This window comes from Thamnophis elegans, chromosome 1 (genome assembly GCF_009769535.1).
Source record: "Thamnophis elegans isolate rThaEle1 chromosome 1, rThaEle1.pri, whole genome shotgun sequence".
Taxonomy (NCBI): Eukaryota; Metazoa; Chordata; class Lepidosauria; order Squamata; family Colubridae; genus Thamnophis; species Thamnophis elegans.
In genome coordinates, this window is record NC_045541.1 from 63,910,851 (window position 1) to 63,931,343 (window position 20,493).

Consider the following 20,493-nt stretch of genomic DNA (forward strand, 5'->3'; position numbering starts at 1 on the left):
TCACTCCACATTCACAGCAATAGATCTTGATCACTACAAAGGGACAGTTTGGGCTCGGGGAAAGATCAACTTGCAAGTAACTCTAAAACCAGCTCACCGGCTGCGCTACATGTGGACAATCTATTGTGCCATTTGCACTCCCAAAGGTAACATTCTGGGAATAGCTAGTGACCATCAAAGGTTCCTGGTGTTTGCTGAAGTGCCTGTTTAATCCAGTGATTACCATAATTTCCAGAGTGCAAGACACATCTTTTTCCCTCAAAAAAGAGCCTGAAAATCTGGGTGCATCTTATATACTGACTACAGCATTTTTTGCCTCCCAAAGCCCTGCCCCCTTCACCAAAATGGCCATGCACAGCCTTTAGGAGGCTTTCAGAGAACTCCTGGGGGCTGTGGAGGGCAGAAATGAATGAAAAACAGACCTTTTTTGCTTAATTTTGTCCCCCAGCACCCAGGGGCACTCTATAAGCCCCCTAAAGGCCATGCATGCACTTTTTTGACAAAAAATGGGGTCGTTTTTGTGCAAAATGGACCATTTGGGGGGGCATCCCCCAGGAGCAGTCTCCTAAAGACTCTTCGTACCCTTTTTTTGGGGGGGGGAAATGGGCCTGTTTTTGTGAAAAACAGGTCATTTTTGGGAGGTCTGCAGAGTGCAAAAGCCTTTTTAAAAATTTTCCTCTTCAAAATCTTGGTGCGTCTTATACTCCAAAAAATAGGGTACTTTGTTTTATATGCAATATATGGGGACTGAAGAAAAAAAATAGAACGGATTCCCTTTTTTTCCATTGGTGGTGGAAGATGTGAACGACTTACCAAGGGAGGTAGAGATATTGTTGTCTACTGCCTTAATTGATATAAAGGAGAAATAAGATCGTAATTAATTACAAGCAGCGACTGAAAACCAAGTTCTTTCCTTACCATTTCCTGCATCCCAAATGCCATATGGTTGGATTTTGGATAATAAGGTTGACTCACTGACTGTTTTCTTGCTTCCCTTGCAAGCTGCAAACCCTTTGGGGGAAAAGCTGCCTGTTTGCTGTGTGGTAGCAACTGGCATCTACCCTTCCATCTGCATCGTTGATGCCTGTGGGACAGGCAGTGCCTCTGGCATCAGCAAGCTGCACCTCTGGAGGCTCTTTTCTTTGGAGACACTGAACCAATATCTGGAGCGAGAGCCAACACCACAAGAACTCACTTTCCGAGTGCCCACCAGACACAGGTAAGAGTCCTGTTTTTCCTACTAATTTTTAGTCGATGATGCTGATGCTGGTGGTGGTGGTGATGATATCCATTCAATCATGTCTGACTCTTGGGGATTCTATGGACCAAGTCAATACAATACAATACAATACAATAGCAGAGTTGGAGGGGATCTTGGAGATCTTCTAATCCAACTCCCTGCCTAAGCAGGAAACCCTATACCATTTCAGACAAATGGCTATCCAACATCTTAAAGACTTCCAGTGTTGGGGCTTTCACAACTTCTGAAGGCAAGCTGTCCCACTGATTAATTGTTCTAACTGTCAGGAAATTTCTCCTCAGTTCTAAGTTGCTTCTCTCCTTGATTAATTTCCACCCATTGCTTCTTGTTCTACACTCAGATGCCTTAGAGAATAGTTTGACCCCCTCTTCTTTGTGGCAACCCCTGAGATATTGGAACACTGCTATCATGTCTCCCCTAGTCCTTCTTTCTATTAAACTAGACATACCCAGTTCCTGCAACCGTTCTTCATATGTTTTCGCCTCCAGTCCCCTAATCTTCTATGTTGATGTTGTACTCTTTCTAGAGTCGCCACATTTTTTCAACATCATGGTGACCAAAACTGAATGCAATATTCCAAGTGTGGCCTTACCAAGACATTATAAAGTGATATTAACACTTCACGTGATCTTGATTCTATCCTTCTGTTTATGTAGCCTAGAACTGTGTTGGCTTTTTTGGCAGCTGCTGCACACTGCTGGCTCATATTTAAATGGTTGTCCACTAGGACTCCAAGATCGCTTTCACAGTTACTACTGTTGAGCAAGATACCACCTGCACTGGTTGTTCGATACCTTCTGATCTTGCACTGCTCTGGCTGGCGTCCGCTTTGATGGTGACTTAGTCTTTAGTTCCTCCATACAGAAACACTCTTGATTACATCATAGTCTGCAACCAATACTTTCTTTCCTTTCTTTTCCTTTTTCTTCTTCTTCAAGCAAAACATAAGAAAATACAATATGTAAACAAGCCAGATTCTGGGACTATTGAACATAGGAACAATTCCTCCTCCGTTCTTCTCACTTTTCATTTCTCTTCAACATGTAGCACTCAGCGAATCCCCCCAGTTTACACACCTGTGATGGTGGATTTCAATTTTGGAGCAGCTCCAGTTGGATGTGAGTCCTCTGTGGTTGTGCTGATGATACAGAACAATGGAACAATACCTGTAAACTGGTATGTAATCCTCAACCACCGACTTAACCAGGAATAGCTTCTCTTTAGAGTTCAGAATTTTTGCATTTTTTCTTCCTCCTGCGCTTGCATTTAGGATGGATCAGATAAGAATCTTCATGGTATGGATTTAATTTGGGGAAAGTTTTCTCTGCAGTTAAGCACAAATATTATCCCTCATGCTTAGTTTGTTTAACAGGCCAAGTGGTCTGATTTATAGATAATATTGAGGCACAATTCATGAATATGCAGGTAAAGAAAAATTCTATTAGAATTTTGTCTTCAGTGTTACTTAATTCTATTTCTGGTGTTCAGAGAGTGGCTGTGAATGTAAGATTTGGCAATGGAACAAGTTATTTGGGGAAATAGAAATGGGCTCTTTATTGCTTAAAAAGGTTTGCTAGTGAGGATACTATAGCAATGTCTTTCTTGCATTGAGAAGGAAAATGGACTAGATGGATACCATCTATGTGTCACCAAATCAAGCTAGCAAAACAAGAGGCCACACTATGAGCAGAACGGGTCTTTTTACTGGAGTCACAGTTTGGCACGTGGTGATCAATAGAGTAAAAGGGTTTCTAGCCAACATTACTGGCTTCTACTAGCCAGCTGGCTATATGGACTTAGCACACTCCTCCCTCCTGTTCCTGGTTGCTCCCGGCTGGCTTCAGCAAGTACTTAATTGGCCTGGCTCCAGCAAGCGCTCTTCGAGCCCAGTTGCTCTCTGGCTGGCTCCAGCGAGTAGGCTTCAGGGCTGGATGGCTTCTGAACCAACTGCAGCTCGCTTGCCTTCCTGGTTCCTCTCCTAGCATGAGTCCCATCACCCAACACCCATCTGTGGACCCATACATCCCCCTCACCCTACTACACCATTGGACCACAGTGCTTCTGCCAGTGAAAACAGGCTCCCAAGCTCCGTTTTCACTGGCAGATGTTTGCAGGAGGCCACGGCAGCTGAAAACGGAGCTTGTGAGCCCGTTTTCGCTGGCAGAGCGCTTGGGTCATCACAGGCGCCCCTGACAGGAGTGATGTTGAGCTGGCCATGCCCATCCTGGCCATGCCACTCCCGCCCCTGTGGTCAAACAGAACCCTGATGCGACACCCCTGCTGTACAGCATTATGTAAGAGATGTTGTAAAGTTCTTTGGGCGCCCTGAATCTGATTCAGTGGTGGGTTGCTAATGGTTTACTACCAGTTCGCTTGTGCTTGTGCCCACGCTCACAATGCTTCTGTGCATACATAGAAGCAGGTGGGCAGAGCCTCCCACCACCGCCACTACCAGTTCAGCCAAACCGGCCCGAACCGGCAGCAACTCATCTCTGATCTTGGTTGTTCATAGCCTGGATACTGGATAAGATAAGAATGGGCCATTGATACTCATCAGCTGAAGGGAGAATGATCAGAGCCTGCTTAGCAATGAGCACATTTGTCAGCTGGGCACTCTCCTGGCATTTAATGTCATTCTGTCTTCTAAAGATTGGATCTATGCATTTTCTTCCTCCTTTTCTGGGCATTAACTGCTTTTGTAGGGATTTTCTGTTTCCTTCTGACCAGAAGATTGACATGGAATATTGGGCAGAAAGTACTGAGTTTGATCCCAGTGAGTTGCATCAGATGCGGATCCAGGATAATCAGCTTTTCACCATCGTTCCCAAGTCAGGAAAACTTCCTCCAGGAGAAGAGCAAATTATACACCTGTCTTACAGGTATTTATGTACTATAATTCCTTACTTATGTGAGAGCTGAACTCACCCAAATGTCAATTTCAGCTCCTATGCTAGATAGGCCACACCAACTTAACTCATAGTTTGGGACCCTGTTATGATCACCTGAAGTACGAAATTCCAACAAAGTTCTCTCAACACCATTCCCAAAGCAGAGGATTGCATGATTTTACCTTCTCCTGAGCTCAGGTTTCAATTCTTGAATTTATTTGAAATCTAAGGCAGCCGTAGGTTAACTTTACACTGTTCTTTCTTATCTACTGCTATCCTTGTGCCCAGGATGCTCTTTATGCAACAGCGCATTTCTGCAACAGGGAAAGAATTGTTCCTGATCTCTAATTTGATATACGTAGGATTCATCAGTTAAAAGAGTTTGGAATGGTTTTATGTGTGCATTTAAAAAATATATATCCGTTTTTCCTTCAACAGACATGATTTCATTGGCACTGACCGACTCCCAGTCCTACTAAAAGTATCCCATGGTCGAGAAATTCTGGTATGATATTAAGTGCAGAGGTTCATAAACTCCCTAGGAGGAAGTGATATGATTCTTCCCTAAGGCCGCACTAAATTCTTTGGCAGCTATAGCTATAGGAGACTGGTGAAATGTCCTTGGACACAGTGTGTGCTTTTTATGAGTCACATACTCACCATAACATATCTGAGACCTCTAGTTTTTCATCCATAAGTATCACTATAGTTACTCTTTCAGGCACTATGGTAGTTGAATAGTACTGAGAGCACAATTTTCTATTTAGCAGTTACTATTTGAAACAAGTGTTGTCTTATGATTTGATGCACTTTCTCTTGGTGATAGTGACAGTCAAAAGAATGTGATTTTATCTCCATGGTTTGTGGATGGAGACCAAGGAGAACTAATCCCAATTTGGTATCTTTCTTGAGAAAAATATAAATCACATTTTGCTGATTTTTATTTGATATGATTCCATTTTATACTGTTAGTGGTTTCATCATCTCCTTGATCTCTAAGGTTGTTCTTAAGTTGCCTTTTCTACTTTGGCCCACCCTAATTTTTCAGTTAAAATCCAATTCCCCAATGATACCTCTCTCCTTTTTTACTGACCTTCTATTAGATGCCCATTACACATTCAAGATTTGTGTGGAAGTACTGCATTCCTTTTCATTTTTATTTGTTTTCCTCTTCCAGGAATTCAGAATTTTCAAAAATCTGAAAATCCAGATTTGTGTCCACATCAACCCATGGCATGAGATTTAATGATGAGAATCATTGAGAATGCTAATGGGCTACTCTCTTTAACTTTTAACATTTTAAAGAATGAGAGTGGGGGAAAATGCTATTTGTGGTTGCTATGAATGCAGCTTTTATGGTGCAAGAAATAACCCATTATTTCATCTCTCTTCTTTTTATTCTGTGTCTGCAGCTGAATTTCATTGGCGTGACCCTGAAGCTGGGATGCCACTACATTCACTTCACTTCAGCTAAACATATGTTCACACCTATTGCTATTGGCACATATAATTCTCCCAAACAGGTGAGTCATCAAAAACCCACCTTGTTTCTTTAACTGCTTTTGATTTGTTGGTGCTGTCTCCTCCATCTTTACAGGGAGTTAGGATCCATCCAATTTTTCTCCAATGAAGGGACCTAGATAATTTCAGAGGGAGTTTGGGATTTTTCCTTGGGAATCTGGTAGGCAGTTCCACCAAAGTCTTAATTCCTGCCTGGAATGGGTGTGTGATGAGAGCCTTGGACCAAATTGTGCCTCTTCAGTCTCTTCATCTTTATAGACTTAGCCCGTTGGACTTTTAGTTTTACATCTCTCCCCCCGGACTGCGACCATTACCGTGGCTACCATCGTCCCTTACCACTCCAGGAACTTTATCCTAGCCATCTCGACTATTATTTCTCTTATTCCAGGCTACTAGAAAAAGAGGTCACTTTAGCTCCCTCATATCGTGCCAGCTTTGACTGGCCTATTGTGCTGTCGTTTCTACGAACTTTTGTCTCTATGGACTTGCTCGCTTATTTTAACATCCTTTTATACCTGCGCAATTTTTTCTCTGTAAGTAGTGTGGATGAGTATGATTGTAAGTGAATGATCCCACTTTTTAACTTGTGTAATTCCCCTTTATTTTATATTGCTGTAATTTTTAAATTTTTGTGGGGGTGTGAGTGAGTGAGCGCTTGGGTGTGTATGTGAGGATTGGGATTGGAACTGGGTTCCCCCACACTGAGTGCTTCGCAGAAGTGTTGGGGGATCTGGGCCTATTCCCAATCCCAGGATGTTTGATTCGAAGGGCCTGTCAGGGAATGCGGGGGCTATGGGGGTGGGTGGAGGGACCACGGACACGGGTGTGGGCCGGAACATTACGGTCTTAACAGGGAGGGGCAGATATGGCGGGGACTTTAGGGCTGGCCATTACCGGGGAAGGAGGGCTCGCTACGTCATAGAGATCCCTCCTTCTGGCCCTATGAGTCCCACTCCAAGGCCAGATGGCGTGAGTAATCAGGACCCTGGTCTCAGGCTGCTGTCACTAAATGCCAGGTCTGTAGTTCACAAGGCTCCCCTCATCCGGGACCTAATTTTAGATGAGGGAGCAGACCTGGCATGTATTACTGAAACCTGGCTGGGCCCGGAGGGAGGAGTCCCCCTCACTGAGATGTGCCCAGAGGGTTTTCAGGTGCTTCATCATCCGCTACCCCAGAGAAGGGGTGGGGGTGTGGCTATTGTTATCTGAGAGTCTCTAGCTCCTCGTAGGATCCCTGCTCTGGAGCTTGTCGGGTGTGAGTCCTTGCTGGTGAAGTTGGACCTCAAGGGTCAAGTGGGCTTGCTGTTAATGTACCTGCCTCCCAACAGTGTTGCAGCAGCCCTCCCCTTGCTCCTCTCGGAGCAGTGGAGTTGTGATCTTGGTTTGAGGGGCAGTGAGATCTTATCCCTGTCATGGTCGGACCACTACCTACTGAGTCTTGACTTTCGGAGACCAAACCCCCACTGTAGGGAGGAGGAACCGATTAGGTGGTTCCCCCCAGGCGCCCTATGGACCCTTTGGGCTTTCAGACGGAGCTTGGCGTTGTTCCTGATACCCTCGCCCGCAGTCCGGCGGAGACTCTGGTAGCTGCCTGGAATTCAGCAGCGTCAGAGGCTCTTAACCGGATTGCGCCTTTACGGCCGATCCGAGGCAGTGGATCCAGGAGGGCCCCTTGGTTTACTGAGGAACTCCGGGAGATGAAGCGCCGAAAGAGACGCCTAGAGCAACGATGGAGATCCAGTAAGTCTGAGTCAGACCGAGCACGTTTAAGATCCAGCATCAGAGCTTACCTCCGGGTAATTAGGACGACTAAAAGAACGCATATTGCCTCTCTGATAGCTTCCGCTGAGTCGCGCCCAGCCGCCTTGTTCAGGATAACCCGTTCCCTCCTGAACAGGAGGGATACGAGCAATCCTTTGCAAGGCAGAGCTGAGGAATACGTCCAATTCCTCGCGGATAAAGTTGCTCGGTTTCGGACGGACCTGGACTCCAATTGCGCAGAGCCAGCTGAGGCACCAGGGGAGAATCTGGAACGACATCTCTGGATTGATTTTCAAGCTGTTACCCCTGAGGAAGTGGACAAGGCCATGGGAGCTGTAAGTGCCTCCACATGTGTGCTGGACCCGTGCCCCTCCTGGCTGGTTGTTAACAGCAGGGAGGTGACACGGGGCTGGATCCAGGCGGTTGTTATTGCCTCCCTTTGGGAGGGGTTCTTTCCCCCCACTTTAAAAGCGGTGGTGGTGAGACCCCTTCTGAAGAAGCCATCTTTGGATCCAGCCGTTTTAAATAACTATCGTCCAGTCTCCAACCTCCCCTTTGTGGGGAAGGTTGTTGAGAAAGTGGTGGCCTTTCAGCTGCGGCGGTCCTTGGAGGAAACCGATTATCTAGATCCCTTTCAGTCGGGATTTAGGCCTGGCTACAGCACGGAAACAGCCTTGGTCGCGCTGACCGATGATCTCTGGAGAGCCAGGGATGGGGGTCATGCCTCCATCCTAGTGCTCCTTGACCTCTCAGCGGCCTTCGATACCATCGACCATGGTATCCTTCTGCGATGACTGCGGGAGGTGGGGGTGGGAGGCACTGTCCTACGGTGGTTCTCCTCCTACCTCTCGGACAGGTCACAGTCGGTGTTGGTCGGAGGGCAGAGATCGTCCCCTAGGCCCCTGAATTATGGGGTGCCGCAGGGTTCGGTCCTGTCCCCCGTCCTGTTTAATATCTACATGAAGCCACTGGGTGAGATCATTCGACGGCACGGAATAAAATACCATCAGTATGCGGACGATACACAGCTGTATCTGTCCGCCCCGTGCCAACTCAGTGAAGCGGTTGACGTGATGTGTCAGTGCCTCGAGGCTGTTAGGGTCTGGATGGGGGTTAACAAGCTTGTTCTCAATCCAGACAAGACCGAGTGGCTGTTGTGTTTTCCTTCCACTAATTGGCCAAGTTTTCCATCTCTCAGGCTGGGGGGTCAAACAGTACGCCCCTCAGACAGGGTTCGCAACTTGGGAGTCCTCCTGGACCCACAGCTGACTTTTGAACACCACTTGTCAGCTGTGACCAGGGGGGCATTTGCCCAGGTTCGCCTAGTGCACCAGTTGCGTCCCTACCTGAACCGGGAGGCCCTCACAACAGTCACTCGTGCCCTTGTGACCTCAAGACTGGACTACTGCAATGTGCTCTACATGGGGCAGCCCTTGAAGAGCATTCGGAGACTTCAGCTTGTCCAGAATGCAGCCGCGCGAGCGATTGTGGGTGCACCTCGGTTCACCCACGTTACACCTATCCTCCACGAGCTGCACTGGTTGCCTATTGGTCTTCGGATACGCTTCAAGGCGCTAGTCGTCACTTATAAAGCCCTTCATGGTATTGGACCTGGGTACTTGAGAGACCGCCTGCTGCCGATCACCTCCAATAGACCGATTAGATCCCACAGATTAGGCCTCCTCCGTATTCCATCCGCTGGCCAATGCCGTCTGGCAACCACCAGAGGAGGGCCTTCTCTGTGGCTGCTCCAGCCCTTTGGAACAAGCTCCCCGTGGAGATTCAAACCCTCACCACCATCCAGGCCTTCCGCAAAGCCCTTAAAACCTGGCTATTCCGAAAGGCCTGGGGCTAATGAGTCTTGTCCCCCCCTCGAATGGTATGGTTGTTGTGTGCTTTTAAACTATGGTATTGTTTTGTGTGTCTTTTTATTCCTTATTTGTACCCTTCCCCCTTGACTTGGGTTGTGAGCCGCCCTGAGTCCCCTTTGGGGAAAAGGGCGGCATAGAAATATAATAAATTCAATTCAATTCAATTCTTTTTGTGCTTTGATCCCATGGTTCTCCTTGATGGTTCAAAGAGGTCCAAGAGATTAAGCAGCATTTATCTTAGTGCCTGTAGGACTGTTGAAGTAAAGCAAAGGATAAACCTGGGTTCTTGTATAAGAGCGCATATTTGAGAATACATTGTAGCAATAAGAGTGGCAAAATGTAAATGCTCTTTCTGCTCTTATTACACCCACAGATGGTTTGCTGATGACTCTGTTTAACGTAAACCTGTGAAGTGGCTACAGGAATCTGAGTGACTTTTTCTGCTGATGCCGAAAATGTTCCTCATATTCTGAATATACTGTATGCGAGGAAAGTTCTATGGTGAAAAAAGTATCTCAGATCTACCCTGTTAGATTTCAACCAGGCAGATTTTTTTTTTTTTGAGTTATGAAAGGGATGGTCTCGGAAGTGTTTGACCCAGTGATGCCACTGGAAGTGGACTTGATCCTTAGGTTTGTTTGTATAACCACCTGGGTTTTACATCAAAATTCCTCCAATTTGTTTAAGGTCTCCCAGAATGTGACATATTGTATGAAACTAGACCCATACAATGATAAATTGATTTTGGAGAGGAGGTCATTTTGCCTGTCTGGAAAGAAGTAGAATGTACCCTCCCTTAAGAAAGCATTGGTGAACCTAATGGTTGTGGACAATTTTCATTAGGTCTCCAACCTTCCCCTTTTAGGTGAAGTTGAGATGGCAAGTGGACTACCATTTCAGAGGGTCCAAGAGGAAACAGGACCAATTGCCATTGGATTTCAAGCTGGGGCACAGTTTGGAGATAGCATTGGTCACATATGTTGATGATTTGTGGTGGAGTCAAGATAAGGACAGTGTGATTGTCCTAGTTTTTCTAGATTTCTCAGTAGCTTTCAGTATCATTGATTATGGCACCCTGTTATTCCGGATTTGGGGCTTGGAAGTGGGGGTTCTCTATGTCAAGTTCTGGTCAGTGTTGACAGATAGGGAGAGATCCATCTTGAAGCCCCTGATTGGCAGGATACCTCAGGACCTGACCAGTGGTGGGTTCCTAACCGGTTTACTACTGGTTCGCTCGTGTTCTCTCTTGTGCACGCGCACACATGCGCAGAAGCGTCCAGTTGGGTGGGCGGAGCGTCCCACTGCTGCCACTACTGGTTTGGCTGATCCAGGAGCATCCCACTTCTGGGCCTGACACTCTAGCTTCACTTATTTAACATCTACGTGAAACTGCTGAGTGAGGTCATCCATCAACATGAAGTCACAAATCATCACTGTACTGATAATACATTTTAACCCTAGTCAACCAAACAATACCATCAATGTCATATTTGTTCCTGAAAGCTGCTTAGGGCTAGATGGGGAGGAACAAACTCAGATTTAACCTTAAGAAGACTGAGTAAGTATGAGTGCTGATTATTTGCTCTGTGGTTTCCCATCTTTGATTCTGGATGGGCTTGCCCTAATTCATATCAACTTGGGCAATTCTTCTAAACTCAAAGCTTCTGAATAATGAGCATGTAGTAGGTAACAGCCAGGAGAGCACAGATTTACATGGTAAACTAATTTCAACCTTTCCTGGACTGTGAATACTTTCTCACAATTGTTCACACCTTGGTTACCTCAGGTGAGCATTGTCCTTGAAGATATTTGGAAGCTACAGCTAGTCTAGGCAGGCAGGCAGGCAGGCATGCAAGCAGAACGTACGTACGTACGTACGTACATACGTACGTACACACACACACACACACACACACACCCCACACACATCTCCAAGGTAATATTATTGACAAATAGCTTGGGAATCCTGCTGGGGAATATTTTTCATTCATTCATGTTACGTCCATGTTAGAATATATTTTAAAATTTAAGATTGCTTCATAATATCACTTCATTTCATTTCATTTCATTTCATTTATTATATTTATATGCTGCTCTTTTCCCCCGAAGGGGACTCAGGGCGGCTAACAAATCAAATCAGGGAAGGGGGGGGGGGGACAGACAAAAAAATAAAAAATAAATGATACATAACAATACATAATTTAAAAACACACAACAGTCATACCATTCCAGACGGGGGCAACAGCTCTTTAGCCCCAGGCCTGTGGGAACAGCCAGGTTTTAACGGCTTTGCGGAAGGCCTGGAGGGTGGTGAGGGTTCGAATCTCCACGGGGAGTTCGTTCCAAAGGGTCGGAGCAGCCACAGAGAAGGCTCTCTTCCGGGTAGTCGCCAGTCGACACTGGCCGGCGGATGGAATTCGGAGGAGGCCTAATCTGTGGGATCTAATCGGTCTAGCGGAGGTGATTGGCAATTAATATTAAATATTCATATCTCCCAAATTAATTTCCCCCTAGCAATGATTATATAATAGAGAAGTGAAAGGCTGGAATTATGCAAAATGAAGGTATTTGTGTACCTATAGTCGTCTTGTCAGAAAATATTTAATAGTCTTTGCCAATAGGCCAACTGGAAATGGTTTCTATCTCCTCCAGATCTATGAATTGTATAACGGAGGTTCTACCACTGCAGTCTATGAAATTCAGATGGATGCCCTCCTGCAAGTAGAGAAAGAGAATCACCATCATGCAGTTTTTACCTGCCTGAATCCAAGAGGAGAGATTGGCCCCGGATTAACAGCCCACACGGAATGGATTTTTTGCCCACTGGAATCCAAAATGTACTCGGTAAAGTTATTATCCTTAAGAATAAACCCTTTCCTTTTGGAATTATATTCCTTGCCATTCTCAATACCCTTTAGCTAGCCCACTGAAATGTATTCGTCTTTCATAAATCATGTGAAATCTGATTAAAATTGTTTGAAAAATCAGTTCGGTTCTGAGTTTATGAGTGAAAATAGATTGCTCCAGATTTTCAAATTAATTAGAAAAAAACTGTTTCTATACGCACTCAAAGGAATATTCTAGATCATCTGAATTGCCAAATCCAATTTTGTTCAGCTTTAGAATTTGTATTCTGGGGACTCTTATTCAATTAAGTTCTGATATTTTGTTCACAGCAACAAAGCTACTCTTTGTCTGCTTCTGTTCAGAAAGGATTCTTAATTGTTCCAATATTTTTAAGCTATTACAACTATTTTATTAATTCATAAAATTTATAGGTTACCCCTGTTACCTCAAGGTAAGTCTGATCTATTACTGATTCCACTTTCTTAATCTTCATCTTGATGTGAACAATATTTTGCTTTACTTTTTACCCCCAAACACCCCAAGTTCTGCTACACATATCTTTTCCCCAAAATAAATTGATAGAAGGGTTAATTTAGTCCCTCTTTTATTATGGCCATAATTCTTTTAACTGTTTTCTTTGCTTTTTTTCTTTGCACAGGTGGACGTACCTATCCATATCCTTGATGGAGATTCTGCTTTAATTACATTTCAAGGAGTAGGCTTTGATCCACAAGTTATGGGAGAAACCGCACAATTTGACAAAGTCGTGTCTGCTGCAACAACTCCAGTCTCTGCCAAATTAACAGTGCCTGGTCTGGTAAATCTGGGAGTTTACTTGTTCCAGTATCACACAAGAGAGTGTTTTACAGGGATTTCAGATTGCCAGTAGGAGTAAGTGAGCCACTGGCACTGGGAAAGCCATTCTTATATGATGCTGTTTTATCTCAAGTAATGTATTTTCTCCTCCTGCCCCTCCTCTTCCTCCTCCTCCTCCTCCTCCCCTCCTCCTCTGTCCTTGTTTATCTAATGAGCATCTCACAAGGCACAAATGCAGAAAGGAAACAGTTTTCATGCTGTAGCCATTGGTCAAGCTGGACATTGTGCAGGCTCTTATGTGTTCTGAGAAGGTCCAGTATGACCTCTTTAATAATGACCCAGGGATGCTAGGACATGCAGTCCAATTGAATGAAAGATGAATGCTCTGCTGGTATTGTTCTGTTGTCATCTGTAGGATGCCAGAAAATGTACCATCAGGTATTTCTTTCACATTGGAGAACACGGCCTTGTTGTGATTCTCGCCCTGTATGAATTTCCTCTTGGTATCATATTGGCAATTCACAACAAAACAAATTTGCCATAATTTCAGTATTTGTTGATCTGTTATGCAAAATTATTGTTGCAGCCAGGCAAAAAGTGGTGCTAGACTTGTAAAACTGAAAATGGTGACCTCTCTAATCAGATTGTTTTCCTACAAGCTAAGGATGTTACACTGATGATAAAGTGCCTGATTTTCAAAGATGCTTTTTCAAAAGGCAACAGTACTGATTTTTTTTTTCCTGAGGCGGAAGAAGAAGAAGACGTTTCTGTTGAATACTAGCGCGGGAAATACAAGCGCGCGAACAAGGACTCTTCCTGATTGGCTCCCGGGCAGAGCCGGCTCAATCCTCGCCCTGATTGGTCGAGCTACAAAGGACTCTTCCTGATTGGTTCCCGGGCAGAGCCGGTCCAATCCTCGCCCTGATTGGTCGAGCTACTCGACGCCCATTGGTCCCTCACTCAAACCTGGGGGTATAAATGTAGGGCGCGAAATACGCCTCGTTGAATCGTTTCCACTATGAGCTGAATAAAAGTCACTTTCCTCATACTTCTTGTCGCGTCCTTTCCCTTCGCCCCAAGATCTAAAACTGGCGACGAGGGTGGGATCCCGATTCCCGCGACCACGAAGAAGAACAGCCAGCTGCCACCGCGTCTGAACCAGCCAGAACGCTATCGTCAGACCGAGAACTCCGGCAGCGAACGCGAATTTTTCTTCGTCCTTCCTCTCCCCTCTCCGGCCCCACACCACGATGGCGTCATCGCTTCCTCCTTTCGCGCCATTCGGCGGAGCCACCGGAGAATCATGGGACGGATTCATGGAGCGGTTCGAGTGTTACCTGATCGCTTTGAAAAACCAGGCTCAGACCGATGAGGAGAAATGCAGCTTCTTCCTGTCCTGCTGTGAGCCGTCCATGTTCGCCTCTGCGAGAGCCCTGGCCGCCCCGAGGCCAGCATACAAACTTGGGTGGGCCGAGCTGATGTCCAGGCTGAGGAACCACTACGCTCCCTCACCCTCTTTATTTGCACGCCGTTTCGCTTTCCGCCGCCGAGTACAAAGGGCTAATGAATCCATTAGCCAATTTCTGGAGGCCTTGCGCACTGTGGCCGCCCAGTGCGATTTTGCAGACCTGGAGGAAAACCTTGCGGAGCAATTTGTGTGCGGGGTCCGCGACGCACACTTACGCGGCCGATTGCTCCGGAATCACAAAATTACCCTGATGCAAGCCGTGGAAATAGCGCGAGCTGCCGAACTCTCCGAGCAATCCACGGCCGACATGGAACGCCTCCAGCTAAACCCCCCCGCACAAACCGTCGCGGGGCCGCTCGCCCAGACGAACCTCGTCGACGACCTCTCCCCTGCCGAAAACGAGGAGGAGGAGGAGGAGGAAATCGTCGGCCAGATGAGGCTGCAGCCCAAACGGAGGCCACCCCAGCAACCACCGGCACCCGTTCAGCCGGCCTCAAACGCACCTTGCCGCGGATGCGGCGGCCGCCACAGCCGCACAGCCTGCCCGTACCGTTCTGCCGTCTGCCGCCGTTGCCAAGGAGAAGGACACCTCGCCAGAGTATGCCGGGCTCCCCTGCCAGCCCCGTCGTTTATGCAGCCCAGCGACCGGCGCCCGGCACCACCACGCCGCCAGCAGCCACGTCCCGCGAGGCGCACGGAGGACTGCCACTCAACCTACCAGCCCCCCAGCGCCGACTGCGTAGTCTACCAGGCATCCCCCGTTCCCGCCGGCCACCGGAAAATAAGCACCGCCGTCCGTCTCGAAGGTCAGCTTTGCCAAATGGAGGTGGACTCCGGTTCATCCCGTTCTCTCCTATCTTGGGCTTTGTTCTCCCGCCTTTGCCCCGGGGTCCCCCAGAGAAAGCTGCGCCCCGCCAGGGTCTCCCTCCTAGATTACCAGGGAAATGGGATTCCCACAGCTGGGTTATACCACATCCGGGTGGAATATGGAAATTTTAAAGGGAAACTCCCAGTTTTAGTCGTAAGGAACAACCTGCCCGCTCTCCTGGGGTTAGAATGGTTCTCCGCTTTGGGCCTCACCATAGAAGGGGTACACAGGGTAGTTTCCCTCCCCGTAGATAGCGTCCTAGACGAGTTCTCAGATGTGTTCGACGGGAAATTGGGTTGTTACAAGGGTACCCCCATTTCTCTCTGCCTCGATCCTCAGGTCGCCCCGGTTAGGCTAAAGGCACGCAGGGTCCCTTTCGCATTGAGAGCAAAGGTAGATGCGGAACTCGATAAGTTAATTGAACAAGGGGTACTCGAGCCCGTAGATCACGCCCGCTGGGAAACCCCCATAGTCCTCCCGGTCAAACCCGATGGATCGGTGAGAATATGTGCCGACTACAAGTCGACCATCAATTTGGCCCTACAGGCAAACCCGTATCCGGTTCCCGTAGTACAGCACCTACTCCACTCCTTAGGACAGGGCCGCATTTTCGCTAAGCTAGACATGGCACAGGCCTACCAGCAGCTCCCCGTAGACGACGATGCGGCTACAGCCCAGACTATCGTCACCCACCGCGGAGCTTTCCGTTGCCGCCGTCTGCAATTCGGCGTCTCGGTCGCCCCTGGGATTTTCCAGAGCCTCATGGAGCGGTTGCTCCACGGGCTCCCAGGCGTCGTTCCCTATTTCGACGACGTCCTGGTCGCAGCCCCCAGCCACTCGGAGCTCCTGAAAACGCTGCGGGAGGTCCTCACACGTTTCAGGGAGGCGGGACTGAAATTAAAGCGCAGCAAATGCGAAATTGCAGTTCCCAAAGTTGAATTCCTGGGGTTCCTCATTGATGCCCAAGGCATCCACCCCACTCCTTCCAAAGTGGCCGCCATCAAAAATGCACCCGCACCCACCTCTAGGGCGGAGTTACAAGCATTCCTGGGGCTCTTAAATTTCTACGCCCCTTTTATCCCCCACAAGGCGTCACTAGCTGAGCCGCTACACCGTCTACTTGACCGGTCAGCAGCCTGGAAATGGGGTAGCCGTGAAGCGCACGCGTTCGCGGCTATAAAGGATATTTTAACTTCATCGGCAGTCCTAATCCAGTACAGCGATAGGATGCCTCTAATTCTGACTTGCGATGCCTCCCCCTATGGCGTAGGGGCGGTGCTGAGCCACGTCCTCCCAAACGGCTCAGAAGCCCCCATAGCCTTCTATTCCCGGACACTCTCCTCCACGGAGCGGAACTACAGCCAAATCGATAAAGAAGCCCTGGCTGCAGTGTCCGGCATTAAGCGGTTCCATGACTACCTTTATGGTAGAAAGTTCACCCTAGTCACGGATCACAAGCCCCTCCTGGGGCTACTGGCGGGTAACAAGCCGACTCCCCCCATCTTGTCCCCCCGCATGACACGCTGGACAGAGTTCCTAACGGCGTACTCGTATACGCTGTTATACCGTCCGGGCAAACAGCTAGGACACGCAGACGCCCTGAGCCGCTGCCCCCTGCCAGAGACGGACACAGCCCACGTGCCCGCGCTCTCTGTTCTGTCCATTGCCGAATCCGACCTCCCCGTTTCTGCCACGGACGTGGCAGCCTGCACAAAGGCTGACCCCGTCCTATCTCAGGTCGCTTCATGGGTTTTGAGGGGGTGGCCCACGGAAAGGGTAGCGGAACACTTCCGCCCATTCAAAGTGCGACAGGCTGAACTCGCCCTTCACGGGGGTTGCCTTGTCTGGGGGGATAGGGTAGTGATCCCTACAGCCCTACGAGCACGAATCCTGCCCGCACTCCACAAAAACCACCCAGGCATAGCACGAATGAAAGCCTTAGCCCGTAGCTACGTATGGTGGCCCTTGTTAGACACAGAAATCGCAGACTACGTAGGCCGATGCAGGATCTGCCAAAACTCTAGGCCGAATCCCCCCATAGCCGCCCCTCGAGAGTGGGAGATCCCTAGAGGCCCATGGTCCCGTTTACACATCGACTTTGCCGGCCCCTTCCACGGCCGGAACTTCATGATAGTAGTCGATGCTTACTCCAAGTGGGTGGAGCTAGTAATCATGACCTCCACCACAGCAGAGAGTACAGTAAGGGCCCTCCGTAAGATGTTCGCTACCCATGGGTTACCGGATGTGATAGTCTCCGATAACGGGCCCCAGTTTACCTCCACCACGTTCCAAGAATTCCTGGCCGAACAGGGGATCAGACACGCGGCCACAGCCCCCTATCACCCAGCTAGCAACGGCCGGGCGGAGCGCGCAGTGCGCTCAGCAAAAGAAGCCTTGGGCCGCATGGACCAGGGCGACTGGCAAGAAAGAGTAGCGGCCTATCTCTTGAGCCAGCACTCCATACCCTGCCCAACGACCAACAAAAGTCCCGCGGAGCTCTTGATGGGTAGGAGATTGCGAACCCCCCTAGACAGGCTCCATCCACTTTACGCAGGAGATCCGCCAAGCAACCTGGGGGCCCTTCCGTCCCACGCGTTTAAGTTAGGGAATCCTGTATGGGCCCGTTCCTTTTCCGGGGATCCACGGTGGGTTCCCGCAACCATCACAGCTCTGACCGGCCCCTGTTCCTTCAGGGTCGGCCTGGCCGACGGGACACAATGGAGGCGACACGTGGACCAGTTAAGGCGTCGCCTTCCTGCGGAAAGAGACGGCCCCAGCTTCCCAGAAATCTGCTCTCAACAGGAGCCACCCCCATTGACTCCTTTCCCCACGGACCGTTTCCACCCGGCGAACGGGGGTCAAGCCGTCGCGAACCTTCCGGGCAGGCGCACCCCAGCTGGTTACTCCTTTCCGCGGAGCCCTTCTCGAGACTCTGAACCTACACCCCAACCGGACTGCACGGGGCCCCTACCAGACACCCCGTTGGCCACAGAGACGCCACCCCAGGCGGACGGACATCGGGCACGGGACCCGGAGCCGGTGCCCTCTCGCGGGGCCGCGCCGTCGGCTCAAGCCCCCACCACGGACACGCCTCCGCCAGCGGCCCCCCCCCCGTCGACGACCGCCGGGGAACCACGGAGATCGGGACGAGAACGCCACCGTCCCGCCTACCTACAAGACTATGTTTGCCCCTCCTAAAGGAACTCTATGACTGGGGGGGGAGGGGTGTTGAATACTAGCGCGGGAAATACAAGCGCGCGAACAAGGACTCTTCCTGATTGGCTCCCGGGCAGAGCCGGCTCAATCCTCGCCCTGATTGGTCGAGCTACAAAGGACTCTTCCTGATTGGTTCCCGGGCAGAGCCGGTCCAATCCTCGCCCTGATTGGTCGAGCTACTCGACGCCCATTGGTCCCTCACTCAAACCTGGGGGTATAAATGTAGGGCGCGAAATACGCCTCGTTGAATCGTTTCCACTATGAGCTGAATAAAAGTCACTTTCCTCATACTTCTTGTCGCGTCCTTTCCCTTCGCCCCAAGATCTAAAAGTTTCGCTTCTCATCCAAGAAGCTTCATCAATTGTGATTGGCTGGTGGGAGGATGGAAGGCTAGGTTCTGACAGGATGATGAGGGGAGGGAATGGAAGGATTGTATTTCTTTGCAATCCTCTCGTCAAAATATAGGTAGCCCTGAATTTACAACAGTTCATTTAGTGAACATTCAGAGTTATAACAGCACTGAAAAAAGTGACTCACGACTGCTTTTCACACTTAATGACCGTTGCAGCATCCCATTGGACAAGTGATCAAATGCAGATGCTTGGCAAGAGGTTCATATTTATGAGTGTCCAGGGGTCATGCTTTGGTGACCTTCTGACAAGCAAAGTCAACGGGGAAGCCAGATTCACCTAGAAACCATGCTTACTAACTTATCAACTGCAGTGATTCACATAACAGCAAACAAAGGTTGTAAAATGGGCCAAAACTCACTTAACAAATGTTTCACTTAGCAACCTAAGTTGAGGGCTACCTGTAGAATCCTTTCATTCCCCCCCCCTCCCTGGCCCCCATTCTGTCAGAACCTATCCTTCCATCCCCCCTACCATCGAGTCACAACTGATGAAGCTTCTTGGATGAGAAGTGAAATGTCTTCTTTTTCCACCTCAAGGGGAAAAAACCCAGACTGGTGCCTTTTGAAAAAGCATCTTTGAGAGAACTGGATGACTGAGAATCTCCATAGACATAAAGCTCTTGTGGTTACTAAGATATCCTATGGGAGATTTCAAACATAAATATCACATGATTAAAATCAAAACAACACCAAGTTATTTTGCCTGCAAGGAATCTATGTTGTGAATTGGATTAAATGGTTCGCATGGTAGAGCCAGTATCTCCATGCTGTCGAGTCAGTCTGAGCAGTACTGCTTATACTTGCTTATAGTTGAGGCTGGAAGCTTTGACAAAATGGAAAGTTTTTCCAGTGGCAGTCCTGGCACATTTGAGCCTGGCAGAGTACTAAAAAGCCATAATGAATGAAATTGAAAGTTTTGATGTATTATGCATTCTTTTGAAAGTTGGTAGGTTCTTCTGTTTTTTCCAAAAATATCACGGATACAGAAATAATAGAGTAGCAAGTTCAGGAAACAGTAGCAAGTGTGTATACTGCCCCCCAGAATACTCTTCCATCATTCATTCATACATACATACATACATACATACATACATACATACATACATACATACATATATATATATATATATATATCCGTCCTTGCTTCCACAACATCCATACATTGCTTTCTACATTGTCTTTTGTTCTTTAAACTTCTCAATTTTTGAGAATCTTCATGCAACTATGATTCTTTGACTTTTATATATAACTTGCAGCCATTTACTCTGTTTGTTAACTGCACTCATTTTGGAACACTTAATTTTAAAATACCTATATAAAAATATAAAATACCTATACTTTTGTTGCATTGTGTAATCTATTTGACTCAAACATTTCTTTTTTGCCCTGTTCCAAGCAATTTTCACATCTTTTTCCTATTCATTCTGTTGGAAGAGTTATCTATGTTCTAATGCATTTTCAAGGATCCATATTTTTTTCATCTTGCAGTCATTCTACTCTTTGTTTTTCTTCCATGTTCACTTTTTCCAAATCCATTCTTGAATAAGTTTGTTCCACATTCAGA

General features: G+C 47.9%; 1 protein-coding gene across 1 annotated transcript in view; it reads left to right on the forward strand.

The window, feature by feature from the left end:
- The window catches only part of CFAP65 (cilia and flagella associated protein 65), a 70,460-nt gene that overhangs the window by 36,007 nt on the left and 13,960 nt on the right, over nt 1-20,493 (forward strand). Inside the window, exons 17-24 of the mRNA XM_032234392.1 lie at nt 18-146; nt 1,003-1,219; nt 2,309-2,437; nt 3,964-4,140; nt 4,588-4,654; nt 5,562-5,672; nt 11,955-12,146; nt 12,808-12,966. Coding sequence (XP_032090283.1) covers nt 18-146; nt 1,003-1,219; nt 2,309-2,437; nt 3,964-4,140; nt 4,588-4,654; nt 5,562-5,672; nt 11,955-12,146; nt 12,808-12,966 — 1,181 coding nt within the window. The remainder of the gene's footprint in view (nt 1-17; nt 147-1,002; nt 1,220-2,308; nt 2,438-3,963; nt 4,141-4,587; nt 4,655-5,561; nt 5,673-11,954; nt 12,147-12,807; nt 12,967-20,493) is intronic.